This window comes from Salminus brasiliensis, chromosome 6 (genome assembly GCF_030463535.1).
Source record: "Salminus brasiliensis chromosome 6, fSalBra1.hap2, whole genome shotgun sequence".
In the NCBI taxonomy this organism is placed as follows: domain Eukaryota; kingdom Metazoa; phylum Chordata; class Actinopteri; order Characiformes; family Bryconidae; genus Salminus; species Salminus brasiliensis.
In genome coordinates, this window is record NC_132883.1 from 41,245,375 (window position 1) to 41,270,947 (window position 25,573).

A 25,573-nucleotide genomic window follows, 5' to 3' on the forward strand; every position below is an offset into this window, starting at 1 on the left:
GACCCTTTGGGTGTGTGTGTGTGTGTGTGTGTGTGTGTGTGTGTGTGTGTTAAACTTGTGAGGTAGGAGCCATATTCCAGAAAGTAATGAAGGTATTTAGTTACAGCTAAATAAAATAATAATTAAACCTCACAACTGCATTTGTTTTCTTTTTATTTATTTATTTATGTATTTATTTGCATGTAATTGGCCAGAACAAGGGCTCTGTATATGACTAAAAAGGGGTTCCTTGATTTGTAACTTGGTTCTACAGGGAACCATTTTTTAAAAAAGAGACTTTAAACAACCGTTTAGGCCAAAAAGAGTCTCTCTGTCATAAGAAATGTAAGAAATAACTAGACAAAGAACCACTTTTTAAGGGTTTTTTAAATTGTCATGATGCTAAACATGGCCACAGCATTTAGAAGAAACCATAAAGATCCCCCATCCTATCATCCCCCACCCCATTAGAAAGGGTGTGTAGTTGTTCATTACAGTAAATTTCCCTCTTGCAGTTGCTGCAGGAAAAGGCAACAGTGTCTGGGGAAGTGACTCTTTGTCTGTTTTTTGTTTGTTTGCTTTTTTATTTCTATTTCTTTTATCATTTTCAGTCTGTTTCATTTATGTTGCAGATTTCTGTGTAGAAAATGACTTGGAGTAGAGCAGGATACGCTGTGTGTAGTTTCGTTTTTGTTGTTCATGTTGTTGTAGTGTAATCGAGCTAACATTAGTGTGATGACAGATTCATTGCCACCTCCAACCTGCCTGGTTTCAATCAGCCACGACGTGGTCCAGCCTGTTGGTGTAGCATTTTACACACGAAATTGAACAATATGTAGCAAATAGGGGTGTACCAATATGAGAACTGTGGGCAGATGCTAATATCACATATTTTCATGTACATATCTGCTCATACATAAACACTAACACGTAAACATTTGTAGAAGTTGAGACAAGGTCCACCTTGGATCAACATTACAGATATAAAATATGTACTTTTTATTTCTGTAGGGTTTAAATGCAGTAAAATGAATAAAATGCAGATATTTTCGTGCATCTGTCTGATGACGATATTATTAAGCAATTTTCCGCCAATTCTGATTTGATTCTAATATCATCCAGCATTCATAGCAAATCTAAAGTCCAGCATGAGGCTGAATGTTATTTTTGTCAACATTTAGTAAAGCCTGTCCAAACGTGTAGACGTAGCTACAAAACAACACAATTGTGGTGGGAGTACAGACAGATCAGCTGACAAAAACAATGGTCCAATAGCCTGTTTTTTTCAGTCCCCCTAGTGGTCATTCCAGCTGCAGAATGGAAATCTGCTGGTTGACTATATTTTTTCACTGGTTTCGGCAAAGTTCAGCACAGTAAAACAGATCAGCATGGAGAATCGATCAGCGCTGTCTGTGTGCTGCCATGTTTTTATTGCTGTATAAAAGCTTTATAAGGCCTTCGCTCTTGTTGGATGCACTGTGTTTTTTCCCCCAAGTGAGCAGTTTGAACTTGTAAGCGCTTATTATTGTTCTTTTCAGTCAGATCAATGATAGAACATATGATATGTGACTTTTATTCATGTGCATGTGTTTTAATGTTCAAAATGAGAGTTTCTAACATTGACAAAATAAAATTCTGAGATTTTGTGCTTTGATAAATTAGCTTATATATTAAGTGAGATATTCAGTACCATTATTCATCAGTCATCAGTCATGTTATTAACAAAAATGAATAATATATGGCCGAAATTGCAGCCAATCTGGGGCCTGAGAAAAATCAAGGCTTGATTGATTGGGTTAAAGCACCCTTTTGAATAAATATTTTTTTTTAAAACATTTTAGATAATTAAGATCCAGAGGTGGGTGGTAACGAGAGAGATTTACTGAGTTATGATTTAAAGAGAATTTTGATGGGTTTGTTCTTTTCTGAATTATATAAAACTATAAATAAATAAATAAATGTATGAATATGGGGGGAAACATATACACACGTCTATTTCTGAGGAATGTAATCTAATCTGGTTTATCTGCTCACATTTCGTTCTGTCCTACTTTTCTTTTGCTGACGGTCGCTGTATGTTCTAAGAAGGTCCATTGCAGTTCTATGGGGAAGTAGGTACTTGTTATTTTTTGAGAACCTGCTTTTACTTCTCCTTTGATTCCTTATTTCACTGAAGTAACAACACGTTTTCCTGAGTATGGGTTTCGACTCCTCTACCCACATCTGATGAGATCGTTGTTAAAGGGCTGGAAGCTTTTCTGAAAAGGACTGTGGAAGGAGTTTTGACGCTGCTACGTTGCCCGAAACGTCAACACGTTTTTTTTCTCTGGTGACGTCAGAAATGGGATGGGATGGGGTGGGTGGGGGGTGGTTGAGTGAGTTGCCGCTCCCTCACGGTTTTTGTCTCAACACGACTGTTCACTGTCCGTGTCTCTGGAGCCTTGCCAAGCTGAAAAGCCTCGTTTGTGCCAAAGTGGGTCGCAGGCTCGGCTGCTCAAGAACAATATGCACTGAGGGCGCCGCCGCAATGTAAATGAAGGCCCAGTCTCTGGCCCACTGGGGCCTGCTCTCTGTTAGAGTCTGTGTTTACTTCCTTCATTTACTCCCTCTTCGGGCCTCGCTGGGGCCCATCATTAAAAACAGAATGCAAACAGTCAGCAGGGACTTAGAGGTGGGTGATACGACGATACGTAGTTATGAAAATATTGCCCTAAATTACGTCGCAATACACTTATGTACAATCATGTGAAAAAGTTAGGACACCCAATGAAAATATTTGTGTTTTATATATATATAAAGACATGTCTCATTTGATTTCATGAATGAAAAATGTAATTAATAAAAATACTATTTTCCTGTGAATTATCACTACTTCATATGTGTACAATCGGAAACAGGTGCCGCACATCAGCTGCAGATGACTCTTGATTGGTAAAGTAAGTTTAAATACAACAACCACCAGTATAATGTAGTAGTGTAGTAATGCATAGTAGTAACCGTGTAGTGACTGCATAGTACCTGTAGTAACTGGCTGAATGTTAGACTATTATACTATTATATGATTTAATTTTAATTACATTTTGTTTGATCATACCAGTTATTTTTATTTCTTAAATAACTTTTTTTTTATTATTAAAAATGCCCCGCTCTGGGCATGCATGCTCACTGTCCACTGTGTGTGTTTGCTCACTTAGTGTGTATGTGTGTTCACAGCACAGATGGTTTAAAGGCTAAGGTCAAATTTCATCTGTGTCCAACACTAATGGCGAATATGGTTGTTTGTGTGTTTAAATTGTATATTTATAGATTTTAATAATAATAATAATAATAATACTACAACTAAATAATTTGCATTTAAAAACAGTCTTATATTCTTACATCCATATGTAATACAGTCATGTGAAAAAGTTAGGACACTCCATGAAGACGTGGAAATTTGATCTTTGCTTGAACAGCATTAAAAGATGCAGTTAATATAATTAAACACAAACTGAAGAAATGTCTCTAAAAATCATTAGTAAAATGTAATTAATAGAAATGCCATTTTCTTGTGAGGAAAAAGTTAGGAAACCACATGAGCTGGTATTTTCCCTTGGCTAAAATACCTTCAGTTACACGTTTCCTATAATGATCTACCAGTCTCTGACTGATCAACCAGGAGAAAGCTTTTCCCACTCCTCCATGCAGAAGTCTTTCAGCTGTGTAAGGTTTAATCTTCATTTTTTAATAGATGGTCACATTCTCCCCAAGCACCCTCTGATGCAAAAATGTTGGAGAGTGTTGGAGAGCTCTCCAGGTCCTTCTGCAGAAAAGCAGTCCATGACATTTCCACCTTCATGCTTCACAACTGATATGGGTTCTTGTCCTCCGTTACTGTGTCCCAATAAGTCAACATTGGATTCTTCTGTCCAAAGCACATTGTTCTAGATGTCCTGGTCTTGGTCTTGAAGCTCTCTGGAGAAATTTCAGAAAATCAAACGTGTGTTCCTGATGGTAGATGCTGTACTTTGACTTTTAGGATTGTTGGAGACTAGGGTTATGGTTAGGGTTAGGGTTAGATCTGGCCACGTTTGCAGGTGTTGCACTTGTAAACGATTTAGTTTTTTTAAACCCCTTCCAAGACTCATCTGCATCTACAACCTTTTTTCTGTAGGCCTCAGAGAGCTCTTTGGATCTCCCAATGGTAATAACACTCTTTTCAACAATCCAAAGTAAATGTCTGATGTTTAAATGAGACAGGCTCCTTCAAAACCCTCTCTAACCATGTTCCTGATTCTTGCACCTGAATCTAATTTTAGACATTTTAAATAGTGATAAATGTGTCATAACTTTTCCAGCACAGGAAAATAGTATTTTTATTAATTACATTTTACTAATGATTTTTAAAAGATAAATGTCCAAATGCTAATATATCCTAACATTCTTTCTTTTGGATACTTTTATCTTGTCTCTGTTCGAGTCCACTCTCTAATATCTCATTCAATTTAATTGCATTTAATTTACATTATTTAAGAATTTACATGTTAAATATAATGTCTCATAATAATTTTATATTTAACATTTGTCTGTCCCAGTCTGGTGTGTTCACATGTTCTGTATGTCGATGGTAAAGGCTGGTGTATAATTATTACATAGCTATTGGGTATAGTGGGTATAGCAGGTAGAGTGTATTGGGTGTAGTAGGTATATTGGAAATAGCCAGTGTAATGGGTAGCAGGTATAGTAGGTATATACCCAGTGGTGGCTCAGCAGTTAGAGCACTGATGTAGCTACTGATGACAGGGTTGTGGGTTCGATACCCAGGCTTGGCAGCCTGTGTGTACATGGTGGAGGCCATGTGGAGGCCAGATTTCATCTGGTGAATATGGTTGTCTTGCCCTGCCTATAATAGTAATTGGGGGGGTATTAGTGGGTAATTGGGGGGTATTAATAGTAATTGGGGGGTATTAGTGGGGTAGTGGTTGTCCTATAATAGTAATTGGGGGGTATTAGTGGGTAATTGGGGGGTATTAATAGTAATTGGGGGGTATTAGTGGGTAATTGGGGGGTATTAATAGTAATTGGGGGGTATTAGTGGGGTATTGGGGGGTATTAGTGGGGTAGTGGTTGTCCTATAATAGTAATTGGGGGGGTATTAGTGGGTAATTGGGGGGTATTAATAGTAATTGGGGGGTATTAGTGGGTAATTGGGGGGTATTAATAGTAATTGGGGGGTATTAGTGGGGTAGTGGTTGTCCTATAATAGTAATTGGGGAGTATTAGTGGGTAATTGGGGGGTATTAATAGTAATTGGGGGGTATTAGTGGGTAATTGGGGGGTATTAATAGTAATTGGGGGGTATTAGTGGGGTAGTGGTTGTCCTATAATAGTAATTGGGGGGTATTAGTGGGGTAGTGGTTGTCCTATAATAGTAATTGGGGGGTATTAGTGGGGTAGTGGTTGTCCTATAATAGTAATTGGGGGGTATTAGTGGGTAATTGGGGGGTATTAGTGGGGTAGTGGTTGTCCTATAATAGTAATTGGGGGGTATTAGTGGGGTAGTGGTTGTCCTATAATAGTAATTGGGGGGTATTAGTGGGTAATTGGGGGGTATTAATAGTAATTGAGGGGTATTAGTGGGGTAGTGGTTGGTGTGGCCCAACAGATAAAACCACTAGCTGCCAGTGAGCTATCACACCATGTTGGAGACCAGGGTTCGATTCCCAGTCTGGGTGCGCTACACCAATAAGACTCCTTGGGCAAGACTCCTAACTCTGCATTGGCCCTCCTCTGTAATACGAGTAACCATGTAAGTCGCTCTGGATAAGAGCGTCTGCTAAATAAGAGATAAGATAAGAATGTCTAAATAACTTAGTATGTAAATACTTGGTAAAATTCATACTCACCCATGTCTTACCCCAGGAGGTTTACGCCTCCACGTGTTTTCATTTGAGAGAAGGTCTAGATCTTCTTGGTTCGACCGGTTCCACTCCTACCCAGCCAACCCTTGCATGGCCAGTTGACTGCTGCATATTTGTTATTAAAAGAAATGTAAGGAGTGTTTCTGAAAGAGTGTGAGGAAGAAGAAGGTCTCAGTGAGGAAATGAAGCCAAGTCTGCCAAGTCTGCCAAACTGATCTCAGAACAAACAGCTAGCAAAGAGAGGACCATCAAGTTTAACAGACCTGACCTGAACACAGTCCTTACTGCGTGTTTTACTGTGGAATAATCATAATTTATCCATAATTTATCCATATAATAATCATAATTTATCCATAATTTATAATTTTATCATAATTTATCCATTAATAACCAGAGAAAACTTTCAGAGAAGTCTGTGATACCTGTTGAAAACACCGAGCAGCCCTCGACCTCGGAGCTTTCCGTAGTTTAAATCCTCTCCACCTCTAACCTCCACCACCTCCACCTCCTCCACCTCCCTCAGCTTTCCCCTCACCGCTGCCGGAGCTAGCCTGCTAGCTAAACAGGGCGATGGTGTTTGAGACTAAAGTGTTTCCTGTCGGTTAAATTGGATTAAACGAGACACCATGAGCTGGTAGGTATCGTAACTAGTCTTACTTGGGTCGGTTCCGAGAGAACTAGCGATCTGCTGGAGTCAGCGGTGCGATGTTTGCGGCGGTTCTGCTAGCGAGCTAGCTAGCCAAACATTAGCTAGCGCTAGCCAGCAGTTCGCTTAGTTATGCTAGCAGTCACTTATGCTAGCAGGCTCGCGGGCTCTAGCTAATAAAGTGCGTTTTTACCTCAGAACCTTTCAAAACTGGGGGTTAACGATCTGTACGGGTTCATATGTTCTAGATACACACGTCAGGTTCTAGAAACTGTAACGTTATGGTCTGTGGAGTAACTTCGCTGTTGGTTCTGCTTGTAGCTTCAGTGCTAAGCTAACTAGCTAAGCTAAGCTAAGCTAAGCTAAGCTCAGGCCAGCAGTTGACAGTAGCTAGCTAGTTGTTTAAATCAATCAAGTGCTATATGGGCATATTTCGCCCCTTATGATCTAATAAATGTCTGGGTTTGTGTGATTTATTAATATTTTACGTTATGCAGGTCCAAGCTGTGCTGTGCATGGCTGTTATCTAGTACCTCAGAGAACTTGTAGCTAGCACCAGCTGTATAGACGAAGTTGCTGTCACAGCACAGATGAAACCTTTTAAAGCTTTTTAAGAAAACCTCGTTTTTTAGTGTTTCTGAACTAATTCAGGTGTAACTAATTCTCCTCAGCTAACTTTTAGGAGTCAGTTTGTGGATCCTCATTAATCCTCACTATTATAGCTAGCTAACTATCTAACTATCTACAGTACATGTTCATTTCATAGGTACTTAAAGTACTCAGTTATTCTTAAGTCTGATTTTATTATAGAGACACAATACATAAACAAAATGAGCCCTGGGACACTTATTCATATTACACACATTAATAGCTGAATAATATCGCTGAATTATAACTGAACCTTGCTCTGAAAGCAGGGACAGGGGTACTTGGAGACAGACTTGTGGACTTGGAGTAGAACCAAGTCATGTAGATATGGACTTTATATAAACATGATGCATGGACCGTGAACCTTACTACACCTAATCATGCTAAACTGTGTTATAATTAAATAATAAGCCTAGAGAAATGAACTGAAATATGGGACAGTGTTAGGTTTTGTGCTTGAGGATGAAGCTGCTGATGTTCCCCAAGGTTAAATTAGGATATTATAGAGATATAATAGATAGACAAAATGAACCCTACTAAACAATCATACTACACAAACTAATAATTAATAAATAAGTCCTAATCATACTAAACTGTGTTATAATTAAATAATAATCCTAGAAAAATGAACTGAAATCTGGGACAGTGTTAGGTTTTGTGCTTGAGGATGAAGCTGCTGATGTTCCCCAAGGTTAAATTAGGATATTATAGAGATATAATAGATAGACAAAATGAACCCTACTAAACAATCATACTACACAAACTAATAATTAATAAATACCTCAAGAGTCGTGAACTGAAGACCGGGAGAATCTAACTTTTTATGCTTGCAGAATATGAACCAATTGATGTTCCCCGAGTGCGAATTTGGACATTATGTAGGCATTATAGTTATATAATGAACACACGTGATGCACTACACATACTACTGTATTGTGTAATAACTATATAATAAGCCTAGAGATATTAACTGAAATCAAAGTTGACCAGTTCATGTTCCCTGAGGGCAAATTTGGACGTTATAGATTCATATAAGACAGATAAAATGAGTCCTGCTACACTTAAACATACTACATATATTAATAACGTAAACATAATCCTAGAGAAATGAACTGAAATCTGGGACGGTGTTAGGTTTTGTGCTTGAGGATGAAGTTGCTGATGTTCCCCAAGGTTAAATTAGGATATTATAGAGATATAATAGATAGACAAAATGAACCCTACTAAACAATCATACTACACAAACTAATAATTAATAAATACCTCAAGAGTCGTGAACTGTAGACAGGGAGAATCTAACTTTTTAAACTAGGATTAACCAGTTGATGTTCCCAGAGGGCAAATGTGGACGTTATAGATACATAAAAGATAGGCCAGTGTATTAATAACTGAATTATATGCCTAAAGATATAAACTTAAATCTGTGACAGTGTTAGTTTTTGTACTCAAAAAGTATCCAGTTGATCTTCCCCAAAGATAAATTCAGACATTATAGAGACGTAATAAAAAAATAAGCCCAGAATTGTGAACTAAAATCAGGGGCTGTATTAGTTGTCATACTTGAAGATGAACCAATAGATTTCCCCAAAGGTGAATTTGGACATTATAGTACATGATAGACAAAATATAATGTACTACACTTAATCATACTACACGTATTAACCGATTAAGTCTAGAATTGGGACCAAAAAACAAGGACAGTGTACGTTTTTGTACTTAAAGATAAACCAGTTGATGAGCATTTAGTAGGAACGTTTGATGTTTGTTGTAAATAGCAGATCATGATCAAGTGATCTTTATTTGATAGATGGTTTAAAACAGATCTATGGTGTATGATGAATTTTGCTGAATCTTTTTTGACAGATGACAGATAAATACAAGGATAACATCTTATGTTGGGAAAAGCCTAAAAATCCAGACTACTCTGTTAGTAATGGAGAAAAGCAGTGTCTTCAATATTTCAGTTTTTGGATGTTTTTAACCAACTGTTTTAACCAGTTTAGTTGATGTTGCATCATTGTACTGCATGTCGCCCATCACCTTTCCCACAATTTCTTGACTGAACTAATTTTCCTGCTAGGCTTTTTGTCCACAGGTTGAAATGTATCTCTTAGCTTTGTTTTTTCTTTATTTTTATTTTCAAAAAGCCCCAAAAACTGATGGTATTTCTTAAAAAGTTGGTTTGTTATGCTAGGCTTAAGCCCAGGCCCCTCGGCACCTATTTCCTTGTATGTGATGCATGTTTAAATGTTAGTGGTTGTGTCTAGAAATGATGGCAAATGAGAGGCTATTGAAAGTAAGAAAGTTAGTAAAGAAAAAAGGGAAAAAAAAGTCTGGACACCAGGAGAAGAACAAGATCTGCCAATTCTGTTACGTCAGCTAACAGACGCCTGCATTGGCTAGCATCTCTGAATGATGGGGGGCCATCCTACTCACCCAGAAAGTGCTGGGAATCGAACTTGTGATCTCTTGATGATGATGCCAGCGCTTAAGGCCTCGACATACTTTTAGCGATACAAAGCTCACAAGAGTTACTCAGTCAAGTCAAGACCACCTTTGTGAGCTTACAAGCTCATATTCTCGCTGCAATTCTGTTTTGGTTGTCGCGTATGAGCGCTCCAGTGCTGCGGGTGGTATTTGGACAGTTTTATTCTTTTCCATGCCTGATCAATTGGTCGTATGTTTTGTCGCATGTTGCGAGTTCGCCCAGTTGCCAAGTTTGCAACACTGCAAATGAAGCCTCTGCACAATGACTGTTAATTTCTCTGCTGTTACAGCATTTTGGTGTTTGAAGGCCTTTAGGGCCTTTTTTTTTTTTACACTTGTCCCGAATACACAAGTCCACACCCAGGCCAGATTCTGGGCTTGTTTGAGGGAGGGTCATTATCGCTGGTTTGCTTTCACACAGACGAAGAATTCCATACAAGCCGTTAATCGATTGCACAATTTCGATTGTCACTTTTATTTGCATGTTTTTACAAAGCATAAAGACCTAGCTTCATTCGTTTATCGCTTTTCTGATTTCCTTGGATGCAAACACTCCAACAGCGAAGAACAGATAATGGCATTTCACCATTGGTTTTTAGCTATGCAAGCGATAAGTCAAAGTGGTCACGTGACGACAATGAACCAATCACACAACTCCACACACAGCGCCAGTAGCAGATAGCTTCCACACCTGCAATGGACCATACCAGAGTCCGCTTAAAGCGAACCCCAGACCACCGATTTCAGGTGTACTCATCAGTTCTCTGGGCTGCTTCTGGGCTTAAAGACGGCTTTAACATCTGTACCGAACTCTCAGAGCTAGTGTTTAGGGTCTGAATAAACACCCTTGGAGGACTTTTTACCACTTAGAAACTACTCAATTTATTTTTATTGTCATTTTGAACAATAATTCACCTTTACAGGCCACTAATCAGGTGGTGAAGTTGTTCACTATCTACATTGCATGCATGAATCAGTCCCTGCTCTTTTTTTTTGCATGTGAAGCTTTACTCACTATAGACTTCGGTTCAGGTCAATCAAGTTTACGCCTTTTTCCTGTGACCTAGACCAAATAATTCTTTGACATTGTTTTCAGTTATTCTGAGTATTTTACTTAAGCATGATATCATCAGCCCTGAATTGTTCACCACTTCTCATCTGTAACCGACTTCCAAACCCCACAGGTTCAGCTTCTTTTGTCCCGTCCTACGTAGCCTAAGACCAGTCTGTGCGCATTATTGTGCAAGTCAACCCGGCAAATTATCAAAGCGGGCCTGAGCTTGAGAAAGTAATGACAACACATCACAGCGGCTTAACCCAGTTTATATCTGCCTTTAGGCCCAGATAGTAGTAAGAACATCAGTAACGGCAGCTAATGCATGAATGATCCGAACACACAAACAGTGCTAACTTTGTTTATGGATGTGCAAACTGTAGCATTTAGTGCTGTCTCAGAGGCAGTGGTGGGTTGGGGATTCTTTGATGGCTGGTGGTGATGATCTGATAAGCTCTTGATGATGATAATTTCATGGTTTATTATTCATGTTAGGTGACCTTCAGACCATTCAGGTAGTTATAGCCATGGAAGAGGTCAACTACATTAGCAGTAGGACCGTTACTTTTTATCAAAAAATGCATAAGAGAATTAGAAGGGCTTTCTTGGTGTCATAATAACATTTTTAATAATAATTAAAATAATAATAATTATCTTAAATATTTTAATTAACTATTTTAGTTTATAACTATTTTTTAAGGGTGTGCACAACCTTTCTAATGTACTGCTTTAAGTTGCACCTATTGCTGACACACACATGTGCACATGCACACACAGCTTGTCTAGCCCCTGTAGAGATGTATTGCTGCTCGAGTAGAAATCTCTGGAGCAGATAAAAACATGAACCCCAGCACTGCGCTGTGGAGCGATGGAAGCACTATGTGTCTAAAATGATGGTTGGTGCTCCATATAATACTTTTGGGATGAGGTGGGAGGAGGGTGATCATCCAACATCCTGATCTCGCTGAATGCAATCAAATCCTCAAATAATATCTAGGAGAAAGTCTTCTTCCCTGGACAGTAGAGACGGTTACTCCAACAAAAGCGGGATCAAATCTTTTTAACACCCTTGATTTCGAATGAAACAGTGAATGAGCAGGTGTCCCAATACTTTTGTCCATATAGTGAATAATAGCAAAATAACTCAGTTGCCCCCTTTAACATATCAGTGAACTTTTAATTGTTAAAATTATTCAGAAACTGGAATTGAAATAAAACAAAATGTTTGAATAAATAAATAATTTTAATCAAAGTCGTCCAAGTAAACACAATGGGCAGTATTGAGGTCAGCAAAAACGACTGATGTCCATGTATCGTACGATAAGTCGATGATGTAATTATCGTGGCAGGCCTACTTGACTTATCTGCATGTTTTGCAGATGTACTGTAGTATTTTAGCGCTCTCTAAGTATACAAAGCAAATCATACCTATCAGAACAAAACCTCCGATTTCTCTATTTATCCTTTATTGCTTTCTTACATCTTTTTAAATGGCCAGCCAGTTCTTTATAGCTATACATTGTGTTAGGCATACTTTAACTGTTACTGTAACTCGCCATTCTAGCTTCTGAGTGTTTTCTGCTCATACCACTCATACTGTAATGCCATGTGAGCTTGGTTTTCAGTAGCTTTCTATGTCAAATTGAAGCGTTTTTGATGTTTGGTTGGCGTACAACCATACGCTTCTCAGCTCTGCTGTCTGTGTTTTTGTGTAGCTCATACACAATAATAGTTATCAGAATTGATCAATAATCAATATTTTTGACTGGCTCGATTGGTTGTTGCAATGAAACAGATAAGTAGACCAAAGTAGAGATGAGCAATGTCGTATAGGCAAATTTGATCACCCCTGGACAAATGGCATTGTGTTGTTGGCATTGTGTTGTTGTCACGTCCTCTATAGAAAGACACATTTCTACTTTTAATGACTGTCTTAAGATAATTATCGTTGTATAATATAAGATGTGTTCATATAAGGTAGAATAGAATTATTATATATAATAATTGATTCGCCTAATTTGAAATTGGGGAAAGTATCTACTAGGGTTGCACAATGTTGGCAAAAACTGTCATTATAATGAATGTGTTTTCTGTGACATATATGTTGGGAGAAAAATGCAGTCTGCTTATCCAAGACTGAGGTAAAATAAATGATATTTAGCAGATATGACTTGCCTCTGGTAGATATGTCATGGAAAATGAGGAGAGAATACAAGGCTTAGCGTGAGGTGTTTAATATAATTTGACATTGCATGTCCTGCAACATTTTTTTTTTTTTTTTTACATGAGAACGTTGTGATGGTGATGCTGAAATGATATACGGTGCAGCCCTCATATTTAAATGCTTATTTTTGGACATTTATTTATTTATTTGTTTGTTTGTTTTTGCGAATGGCTGGTGCCCTATCCAGGGGGTATTCCCGCCTTGCGTCCAATGCTTTTATGAAGGCTCTGGTGTGCGCTGGGCAATATGACCTGAAATCAGTATCACAATTAATTGTTAATTAATTAATTGTTTATTAATTATTTAATTGTACCTCGATTATGATTAATAAGCAATCACATAAGCTGCTTGTGTTGTTCAGTTGGCTCTGTGTTTCAGTTCTCCTCCATGTTGCAGACTGGACGGGGCCGCAGTCACATGAATACACACACTGTTGTATGTTTACTACCGCTACACCACTACTATCTGATTTAGTTACCATGATGGACTCATTACACATGTCCTTTTACATGACCTTGCATTCTCTCATTGTTCATATATGGGCCCCATGGGTTTCACATCTTGATGACACAAACTGGACAAGAATCAGCGTCATACTTGTTGGGATGGCCTGATGTGAGGGTTGGGCTTCAAAGGCTGCAGGACTTCTTTGAGGGCTGAAGTGCTCGGCTCTTTAAATTATTCCTATAAGAAGCAGTTCTGCACGTTGAGGGTGTCGACCCGAACAAAAGTGGAAGCAAAGCGTGACGTCATGGCGGCCTGCCATGAGCTCAGTAACTGGCAGAAGAAGCTTCCTTGTTACACACACGGCTAGTGTCGGGATGCTGGCCGGCCTGAGCTTGCGGTGAAAGGCTCCATTATGGCCCAGTCTGACCCTTGCATTCCATGCAAGCCAACTAGCTCGACAGAGTGACGCGGTAGCCGCGACACCGAGGTCACGACAACAACGGCCGCCATCAACCGAGCCTGTGTGCAGCTCATTGATAAGATCCCGAAGCTATACACTGCCGAAGCAAGAGCGAGTGCTTCCATTCGCCAGCTTCTCCATACAAGCTGATGCGGCATAATGGTTTAGCGTGAGTCAAGCTCATCTCTCCTCTACGTAATTATCACAGCGAGGCTGAAGGAAAGCTTTGTTAGACAGTGTGAGTGAACGTCTTCAGAACAGGGCACGCCCTCGGTGGTGCTTTGTGGAGTCAGTGCTGGGAAGCCCTCAGATGTTCAGCTTAGACACTTCGGATATGACTTTAGGGCCTGAATGATTCTGCTTTCAGGGAATAACAGAGGATTTGGGGGCTTTCTTACATAGATGTGGAATCAAATGGATGTTAACTTTGCTCATTTTGGATTTAGGTCCAGTTACGCTGAGCAAGCATTAGGAAGCGCTGGACAGACATCCAACCTGTATGTCCTGTATATAACTGTAGTGGGAAACCATCAGGGCTTTCCTGGCCTTCAGAGAACTCTGGGAACATTAAGAAAACAAGACAATTATTGTGGTATTCAAATGTAAAGGATTGTTCGACTCTTAAAAAATTACTGTGGTTTGGTTAGAATCTTGAAATGCTCAATAGAAAATTGTCCAATGAGCTTTGGGTACCCTGCTGAATCCGGATCCAGGAGATTTTTATCAAGCGACAGGGGATCTGCAGTGAATTGGACCGAGTTCTTATTGATTAGCTTTAGATTAATGTTGTTCATATTAAAAGTGAAGGGATATTTCAGATGAATGAGCCAATGTTGACCTACAAACATATGTTTACAGCCATAACATTAAAACCATCTATTTAATATTGTGTAGGTCCCCCTCGTGCCGCCAAAACAGCTCTTACCCTCAAGCCACAGACTCCACAAGACCTCTGAAGCCATCCTGTGGTGTCTGGCACCAAGATACTAGCAGCAGTTCTGTAAGTTGTGAGGTAGGACCTCCCATTAGGCCCATGACCTTGTGACTTGTTCACCCATGGTCCTTTTTTGGAACAGTTTTTGGTTGGTACTGACCACTTAATACACCCTGCGAACACCCTGCACAATGTTTTGGAGATGCTCTGTCCAGTCGTCTAGCCATCACAATTTAGGCCTTGTCAGAGTTGTTCAGATTCTAAGGCTTGAGCATTTTTCTTCAATAGCTGGTTTTAATGTTATGGCTGATCACTGTATATAAAAACAGACCCCCCCCTAATAGTCTCAGCTGGTGTTTCGTATCTACTATAGCATGAAAAGTGAATACAAACCCACGCAGCTTAAAGTTGGCTAGTCTCCAGTTATAATGCACCTGTTACTTCGGTGTAGGTTTCTCTCTAAAATTAAGGTTCTCATGGTTTTCTATCTGCACAACAAGGAAAAGGGTGCGGTAGAAACTGTTACTCGTGAAAACCCACCTGATCCAGTAGATAAACGCTGAATGCTGGTTTCCTTATTCGGATTAAGTCTCTAAACTGAGATGATTTTCCCCCTCATTAGTTGCGTAGCACAGGATGATTTCTGTAATTGATTACTTTGAATAGTTCAGCCGAATGACTGAAAATAAGTTTTCAGAGAGAACCTTTCAGAGGTCTGCTGCCCAGCCCAGGCTGAATGGGGGCTGACAGAACATTGGGTTGCAGGGCGATTTTCCGTGTACGTTGTCAGGCTTGGGCGTGTTTTTATTTTTTGTCTTGAAGAAACTTCAGTGTAAATGTCTGTGCCTCTGTCTTGCAACGTTGTAGACAGTAGCTGTGTTCAGAGTAGCAGATTTCAGCGTGACCAGTACCAGTCGAACCCGGTCAGGTCGGGTTCAGGCTTGGCTTTCGTGGCTATTCAGACCATTACAGCTGTTAAAGCTTCCTCTGCTTTTTCTCCAGACTTTCCCCGTCTTAGTACCACCATCATTAAGAGTTTTGAGAGAGACAGTTCTTTAGTTTGGGTGCAACCAAACAATGGTAGAATCACCCCCATTGCAGTCTGTCAGATTGAGCGTAGATGGTCTATTTTGCATTCAGTAATGATGCTTATAATTTTGGCTCTGAAGAACGGCATGTTGTGGTGGTGTGGTGAAGATCTCCGTCAGTTAGATTTGCTCAGATGTGTCAGTCCAGTCCAGTCTCATACATGTGGGAGCAGCTCTGGCCTAAATGTTAGAGAACCAGGCTTGGGACTGGAAGGTTGCCGGTTTGATTCCCTTGACTGGCAGGACGTGGGGGCAAGGGAAAGGGAAGGAACAGGGCTTTCTCTTTGAGCAAGGCACCTAGCCCCCAACCAGTTCCCCGGGTGCTGTGGCCTTAGGTTGTGTCCTGTGTGCGCTTTTTTTTTTTTTTTTTGCCACGAATGGGTTAAAGTCTGCGGTATAGTGTGTTAGACGGGAACCTACGGTACAAGTTCACTTGACTGACTGTAAAAAAGCTGAGAAGTTGGTTAGCTTGTCATTATAAGTCGACCTGACTTCTAATTTTTATAGTATACAGTATCGGCCTACGTTAGCCGCCCATGCCCAAGCCCACGCCCTCAGCTTGACCCCTTATTGGAAAACTTGATAGTTTCTTGGACGGCACATTTTTATTGAACTTAAGCCGTATTTAACCTGAACAGATGCTGGTTAGGCGGAGGATCAGTTACTATAGTGATTGACCTGGTTACAAACCAAGACCGTATTGTTAGCTTTTCAAATCTGTGTGCTTGTTGAGACCATATTGGGGATAATGGAGGAAAATGACTCAGCCTTTGGCATCAGAAGGCTGGTAAACGGAGTTTAATTCTTTGCTTGTGCTTCATTCATCTCTGCACCATGACTGAATCTACTGTAATCCAGACCACTTCTGTGTGGGGGCTGCTCTATCTGTAGTTTTCTCTTTTTTTGTTTTTGGTAGGTTTCCATTCATTCGCTGGTGCTGCTTTTTGGTTCTTTTTGACGGTAGCCTCTCGCTGACATCTCTCTCTCTCTCTCTCTCTCTCTCTCTCTGTTTCTCGCTGCTTCCATCTCTTCCACTGGTTGCTTTCCCTGACTGCCTTGAGCTCATTGTTGTGCTCCAGTCCAGATTTCCGTTCACACTGGGGTCAGTGCTGAAGTTGCTGTGGTGAAGCACATCGCTGCTGTACCTAAAAAACACTGTTGACATTTTTCCCATCTCTCGCCTTCTCTCTATGCCCTCTTCCAGGGCATGGGATCAGTGCTCTTTGGTCAGTCTTTGGTCTGGCCGCTCTTCCTATGTGTGCGGGCGTCTGTAAAAATGGTCCAGCATGCGAAGCCCCACGACTGAGGATTCCCACAGTACAAAACTCGCTGGTTCTGTCCAGAAGTTGTACATGCGGAAGCTACATATAGACTAGGAGCTGACCGGCATATCATGTTAAGGCTCCCTCATAAATTTTGGTGGGACACAGCGGTATCTGCAGGAATCCCTTTGAGTGGTTTATGTTTACTAGTGGTCTCACGTCCTTCTGGAGAGCCCTCCTGCAGGTTTCAGCTTTAACCCATTAGTGATTAGTAGACCCAGAGTCTGCAGGAAGGTAAAGCAGCTGGCCAGAAGCAGCGTGGGAGACCACTGGTTAAATTTCTCTACATTTCTTATTTCCCAAATTTTAAATGGTGTTAAATGGTCTCTCAGAAATAAAGCTGTTTCAAAGTGTGAAACTGTTAAATATGTTAAATACGGGCTTCCCAATCACCGTGGTCCATTTTTGCCAAATTTGGCCAAATCTACTGGATCAGAATACAGCAGGGTATCTATAGCTTTGTTTGGACAGGATTAGTTGTACATGAGGAACTGTAATCATTACCAGAATGGTGTAGTAAGCCTAACTTTAAGACAGACGGGCAGATGGAGGACAGACAGAAAGATGGACAGACAGGATGGATGAATGGATAGACGGACGGCATAGATGGATGGATGGAGGGACAGCCGGGATGGATGGATGGATGGATGGAAGGACAGCCGGGATGGATGGATGGATGGAAGGACAGCCGGGATGGATGGATGGATGGAAGGACAGCCGGGATGGATGGATGGATGGATGGAAGGACAGCCGGGATGGATGGATGGATGGATGGAAGGACAGCCGGGATGGATGGATGGATGGATGGAAGGACAGCCGGGATGGATGGATGGATGGATGGAAGGACAGCCGGGATGGATGGATGGATGGATGGAAGGACAGCCGGGATGGATGGATGGATGGAAGGACAGCCGGGATGGATGGATGGATGGAAGGACAGCCGGGATGGATGGATGGATGGATGGATGGATGGACAGCCGGGATGGATGGATGGATGGATGGACAGCCGGGATGGATGGATGGACAGCCGGGATGGATGGATGGACAGCCGGGATGGATGGATGGATGGATGGACAGCCGGGATGGATAGATGGATGGATGGACAGCCGGGATAGATAGATGGATGGATGGATGGAAAGACAGCCGGGATAGATAGATGGATGGATGGATGGAAAGACAGCCGGGATAGATAGATGGATGGATGGATGGAAAGACAGCCGGGATAGATAGATAGATAGATGGATAGAAGGGCAGACAGATAGAAAAATGAAAGGGCAGGCAGGCAGGCAGGCAGGCAGACAGACAGACAGACGGACGGACAGACAGATAGAGTAGATAGCTAAAGTGCTTGAAAAAGCCCTGTTAGACTGTTAGAAGGACAGCTGGCATAGATGAATGGAAGGGCAGACAGGATAAGACAGACAGATAGATAAATGAAAGGACAGGCAGACTGTCTGATAGACAGACAGATAGATAGATAGAAGGACCAAGAGATGAATGGACAGACAGACAGACAGGCAGGCAGACAGACAGAGTAGATAGCTAAAGTGTTTGAAAAAGCCCTGTTAGACTATTTGAGCAACTCACTGTAGTTTGGACTGGTTGCCTATAATTAAGCTTTTTTTACACAATGGCTCTGGAGTAGCTGAGGATAACAGAATTTTACCCGTGACCTGTTTGTGATTTGGGATTTGCTCTGTGCCGTAATCTCTAAATTACCTTTTGTTTAGTGATTTAAAGTTGAGAAATACTCTTGACGTGTCTTTGTAATTGTGATGAACTCACCTCTCCGAAAAAAGAGGGGGAAAAAATGTCAGTCGTGTATGTAACCTGTTGCGTCAGCACATAAAAAAACAACTCTCTCGCTCTCTCTCTCGCTCTCTCTCTCGCTCTCTCTCTCTCTCTCGCTCTCGCTCACTCTCTGTTCTAGACGGGTGTGATTGGTGTTTAGATAATATTGGCTATAACTATCTGCCATTGCGTTACGTTTGCAGGGTGAGTCAGAGCTTGGACTTGAGGAATTTCAGTGGGTGATGATTTGAACTTTTCCATGATGGTGGAGCCGCAGTCGTAGTGTGGCAGAGGTGAAGGGTGTTTTCTTTCAGGCTCCCTTGCTTCCACCTTTCTGTCGGTGTCTGTGTCACTCAGTAGTGTTTTTTTTTTTATTAATAAGAACTTATTAATGAGATTGTCTGGGCCCTACTGATTGTTTTGCTTTAAAAGAACAGTTGCTTAAGCTTTCTTCATGGTTCTGTTTTAGGTTCCACTTGGTGTCATTTAAACCCATTAGTGTCCAGATTGGGTTTTTTTTCAGGAGGGGAATATGTTCTTTTAACTCGCCTGAAAAGATGATGTTTAAATCAATGAAAAAACAGTGAGAAAAGTCTCTAATTATTCTTTGATCACATGAGAACTAAGCAAAACGTGAGAAAACAGAACTATAGAAAATCTCAGTTTGACTGTGAATAAAAATATAAAAATAAGCCATAATCCAGTACAAAATTACAGCACTTTAGACCAATCAGACGCAAAAAACACAACCGTCTCTAATGTTGTACAATTCTGATTTCCATAAAGCTAAAAAAAAAATGCCCATATCATAGAAATCCTGAAAAACATATAGTCCATATAGTCTATTTAGTGAAACTGTAGCCTAGTAAACTAGTGATGGCACAAAACCAACCTACAGGTCCATTCATTCAGACTGAAGATATAAGAAGTGTTTAAGCCTGGCCTGCTTTCTTTAATGAGGTTCAATGTAGGCAAGCCAATCAGAGCAGAGGTCATTTACATATCAGCCTTTAAGGTGAACAAGATCTGTAGTAATACAGTAGAGATGTGGTGATAGAGGAATTGTGGGCTGATGCCAAGATGCCACATTTGCCATACACACACTGTTCAGCCATAACATTAAAACCATTGTGAAAGTCCCTATCGTGCCACCAAAACAGCTCTGACCCATCAAGACAAACTCAGCAAGACCTCTGAAGGTGTCCTGTGGTGTCTGGCACCAAGACATTAGTAGCAGATCCTTTAAGAAGTCCTGTAAATTGTGAGGTCAAGCCTTAAGTGTCTGGTTCACCCGTTGTCCATCCTTGAAGCACTTTTGGTTTGTACTGAGCACTGTGCACCGGGAACACTGTGCCTGCCTGATGTTTTGGAGATGTTCTGACCCAGTTGTCTAGAACATCACAGTTTCGCGCTTGTCAAAGTGGCTCAGATTCTTATGCTTGCCCATTTCTCCTGCATTCAACATACATCGCCTTCGAGAACTGACTGTTCACTTTATGTCCAGTATGTACTTGACGGAGGCCGCTGTAATGCAATAATCAGTGTTATTCACTTCACCTGTTATAACGAGTGTAATGTTATGGCTGATAACACACACATTGTATCCAATTATAATACTGCGATATTGAGGGTTTGTTTTTCCAGTATTACCCACCACCATCTCAGGGTGTCTCTCCTTAATGAAGACAAGCATGCACCTGTTACACACACACACACACACACACACACACACACATATATATATATATATATATATATATATATATATATATATATATATATATATATATATATACTGTCATTTAAGGTAATTATCACAGGAATTAAACAAGTTAAATAAAAAATTCTCTTTGATTGAGCCGTCATTATAGATGGCACCCCCCCCCCCTCCCAGAGCTACCATGACTAAACATCATACCTGTCACAGAAGGCACGCACCACACCACACACACACCCATGCAGTTGCACGTCCTCCTCACACCCCTCTCTCGCCGTCTCATTAGCTCACACACCTTTGCTTTGACGCAGCTGCCGGATCTGAGCGGCTGTCATCAGCAGCCGTCCATCATTCCACGGGGACATTATTACTGTCACATCAATAACAGCCTCTGTTTGAGCGCGTGTGTGTGCGCGCACGTGAGTGTGTGTGTGTGTGTGTGTGTGTGTGTGTGTGTGTGTGTGTGTCTCTCTGTCTGCTGTAAAGTCTCCAACAGCAGTGATTGTGTGTGTGTGTGTGTATGTATATATATATATATATATATATATATATATATATATATATATATATATATATAAGGTTTCTCTCTTAGGCTGCCTGAACTGTAATTAAGAAGCGACTTGGCGTGAGAATTGGCACAGATAGATGCTGTAAAGCAGGTCTAGAGTTCTGATTGCTGCCTTTTGCCAAACAAAAGACCCTTGGAAGAAGAAAGCTGTTGTGTTAGATCCTCTTCCTCACCTTACATTGTGACGGCACGTCCTTCACTGACGTGGAAAAAGCTAGAAAAACTTGAATCGTAAGCTTTTCTTTTCCCTGGTACATCAAGTATTTAGTCTGTGTAAGAGATCGAGTTAACCTCTTATCATAACTACATTACTGTGATAATTAACATTGGTTACAAACAGTTATCATTTACAGTGGTTTCTGCTTTAGGATTAATAACTGAATAATAAACCTAGGGGTAAGGACATAAAGGGGATATCTTTCCTATCTTATGCTGTATTTAGGTCTGTTTTGGCCATTACACTTGTTTCTTGGATTTTAAACTTTGGGTGATAGCCGTGTGTGTATGTGTGTGTATGTGTGTGTGCGTGTGTGTGTGTGCGTGTGTGGGTATGTATGTATATAAGTATATATAATGACCCACACACACACACATGCACACTGCCACAGTCCTACAACTTCAACTATCACTGGGCGATATGGATAAAAATAGTATATCATGATATTTAAAGACTTTTTGGCGATATACGATATTCATCACAATACATGTAATTATAGGCTGTCTGTAGCGACAGATGCTTAAAAACTACTATTCTGCACTGAATAGCGTGATTTATATTTAGCATCTGCTGCTCTTTATCTAATTAAACCAGTGTAATTACACTGTTAGTAATGAAACCTGCAGCTGATCAGTGTTTATTAAGCAGTAACAGTATCCTCGATATGCTTGGAAACGTATATTGTTATCACGATAACAAATTTTATCACGATACAATAAAATATCGTCAGATTGTTCAGTTCTTAACCTGACACTCCTGACTGTGGCGAATACCTATGTGGGCCTAGTGTACAAATATAGCCATACTACCATTTAGATAACAAAAAAAATATGATGACCAGCACACATTCCACCGGGTGTGTCCAAACCTTTTACTGTGTGTGTATATATATATATATATATATATATATATATATATATATATATATATATATATATATAGTATAGTATAGGTATATATAGTTATATATAGTATAGTATAGGTATATATAGTTATATATAGTATAGTATAGGTATATATAGTTATATATAGTATAGTATAGGTATATATGTTTTTAGGAGCAATTGAAAAAGCTGAGCAGAACAGGCCCCTGAGCCGCAGTTCCAGAGTGGGTTGACTGCAAGGGCTGAGCCAGGGCTGGTTGCAAGATGATGAGATCCAAGAGTTCATTACCGAGGTCCATTTTTCTTGTGGACCTGCGGCTGCCAGTCATCTGCAGCTGTGGACCGTACACATGCGCTAATGTGGGTGACTTCTGTGCTCCTGCCTAACGCATAATATGAGTGCATGTTAGTGCCTGTTTGTAGTAGCAGCCCCGAGGAGGGTTTGTGTATATGCGGGTGTGTATGAGAGAGCCCCATGTGTATGTGTTTTGCCTGTTGCGTAGACCACAGGAAGCTCATGTGACGGCAGGGACAGTCACTTCTAATTTGCAGTGTCCGCCTTTGATGGCCTCCATATGGATGCCGTTAGAGCTGTTTCAGGGACTGGATTGGGGGTGAACTCCTGAGCTCTTGTCGAGTTTAAGGATGTTGGACCTACTGAATCGGTTTTGCGTTGTGTAAACCTGATGGCACGGCGCTGAATGACCCCTCCAAGCATGTTGATCAGTAGTAAGTGTAGCTGGGTTGAGTTGCGTCAGCGCTTTTACATACCCCGTTCAGTAGTATCAGCTTGATTTTTGGGGTTTGCTTACATTTAAAGTTTTTTTTTTTTTTTTTTTTTGTAAAAACTGTATAAAAATGACCTATAATTATTAAATTAAAACATTTTTTTAGTGTTTAATTGTATGATTTTTAATTTTAATGTTAACATTTTTTGCAATAGTGTTGTCATATATCAAGCCTTGATTCTACACATGGTATTGATATCAAAAAGCCTCATTCAGCCTAATGAGGGTCTTAAAGCGACAGTATTAATTGACCTCTCCAAGCTCCGCCCCCCAAAATTGTATTCAGTTCAGTTCAACTTGGTCATTATACTCCTACAGGGTTGTAAAGTAAAACGAAACACTGTTGATCTTAGTCTCCGGTGCAGAATAGGTAGGACATGAAACAATAGTGCAAGGACAATAGACAAGACACGGGACAGGGTGCAAAGACAATAAATACAATAAATACAAAAATATGCACATGTGCTAATGTGTACAAGACTGCTGGGTGATTAACATCCAAACTAATTTACTATACTAAGTAAGCTGCAGTAGTAATAGTAAAATTAAATAAGTATGTAGACCATTAAGGTCTAGTAGGTCTGACGCTTGTATTTTTAGTTCCTTCAGTGGCATCAGCATGATACTAATATTGTAAGAGTTTTTATGGGTAAAAATGTAACAATTATTTTTAAAATAATTATTAATATGTGTTTTTTTTCCTTTATTTATTTATATGTGTCTACATTCAATGCAATTAAAAAAAACTTTTTTTTTAATAGTGTATTTGGACATTGAACACAGTTACTTCACTTGACACTTGGTATCGGTATGGAAATCAATATTCTGGTATTGCAACCACCCTATTTCTAGTTTGGTCAAGCTTTACAAACTAAAAGTCTCATTCAGTACAATATAAAACTGTAGCACACATCAGAATGGCTCCATTTATAAAAAAAAAATTGTTCAGGAAATGCCTTTATTTTTAATGCGGTGAGAATAACAAAAAAAAATCACGCTTTACAGAAAGGATAAAAGTATGTTATATTTACAAGGCCGTGTAATCTCCCCCTGCCTTGCAACTACGACAGCTCTCCTGTAACTGACTCATCTTCAGCAACTGAATCATCTCCCAACTTAGACCCTAATGCGTAACACACTCCATAATCAAATGTTTTGATAAATACCGAGCCATGCGCAACAATTCCTCATTGGGCTGAATGAGATTTTCTGTAACCATGGAGGAGCAGGTCTGTGGGTGGAGCATAAACAGGTCAAGCCTGAAACTAACTTAGAACACAGTCCCAGAATCCCAGATCTGGTTGCAGCCTAACCAAACTCTCGCTTGGTGGGAAAGATGGGGGCTTTGTCCAGTAAGCAACACACCATCAAGCATTCACACCATCTTCTTCTACATGGAAACGGAGTCTGCTTGTCTTTTTTGATCTTTTTTTTGTTTGTTTGCTTTTGCTCAGGTTGCAAGGTTGATGGCACTGTTTTACAGTGCGGGAGAATTTAATTTGGTCAATTTCATTGATTCATTGCTTTGAAGTAGAACTGGTTAATATGACGATATTTTATTGTATTGTGATGCACAATATTTTCATCTGAGCGTATCGATGGTATCGTTGGTGCTTTTTAGAGAGAGTGTAATTAGTGCTATTGAACCGTATGCAGTGCAGCAGGTTTTGAATATAAATTACTGTACTCAGTACGGGCGAGTATTTCAGATATTAATTTTTTAAGAATCTTACACTACTGATGAATTTTGATGAAAATTAGTGCAGTTATAATTAACGCACAGGATTAATCTGCAGACTTTAACACGGTAACCTTTCATTTTGTAAGCAAATGACTGATCATTTATTTATCTCGCAAAAAAGTTGGTGAAGCTTTATCTCTATTAAAGCTTCTGTGTTTGAACTTCATCTTGTTTGAGGCTAAACTTCTCTAAATTACACTGAGATATTATAAGAAGAATAAACATACTACTCGACAGTTTATTAGGCATGTTATAACACATTTAACAACACAGTTGCCCCCCCCCCCCTCAAAAAAATACTAGCTATCATTTTAGCTTGTGATTAATCAGAATTAATCACAGAATATTGTTTTACCATTAATCTTAATATAATATTTGTACCATATCGCCTAACCCCTAGTTTGAGGTAGCTTAACAGTTCATTCTGTGTTTTGTTTCTCTTCTAGGATACCGTTTAAGATTGGACAACCGAAGAAACAGATTGTTTCCAAAACAGTAAGTTCCAGTTTACTGAAATATGTCTAATCGTAGAGATGGACTGAGCTGTGTTTTTGGGGCTGATGCAGACCGCCTGTTGAACTGTTGAAGCTGCATGTGAGGGGAAGCTGTTTTCATTATGGATTAATCTGCTTGTCCATTAATCTGTTGATTTGTTTGGTTTTTAAAACTTTAAAAATA

General features: G+C 40.0%; 1 protein-coding gene across 1 annotated transcript in view; it reads left to right on the top strand.

Annotated features, from left to right (window-relative positions):
* Positions 1-6,355: 6,355 nt before the first annotated feature.
* The window catches only part of bin3 (bridging integrator 3), a 70,347-nt gene continuing 51,129 nt past the window's right edge, over positions 6,356-25,573 (top strand). The window contains exons 1-2 of the mRNA XM_072682430.1: positions 6,356-6,513; positions 25,342-25,390. Of these exons, the coding sequence (XP_072538531.1) occupies positions 6,506-6,513; positions 25,342-25,390 (57 nt within the window). The 5' untranslated portion in view covers positions 6,356-6,505. The remainder of the gene's footprint in view (positions 6,514-25,341; positions 25,391-25,573) is intronic.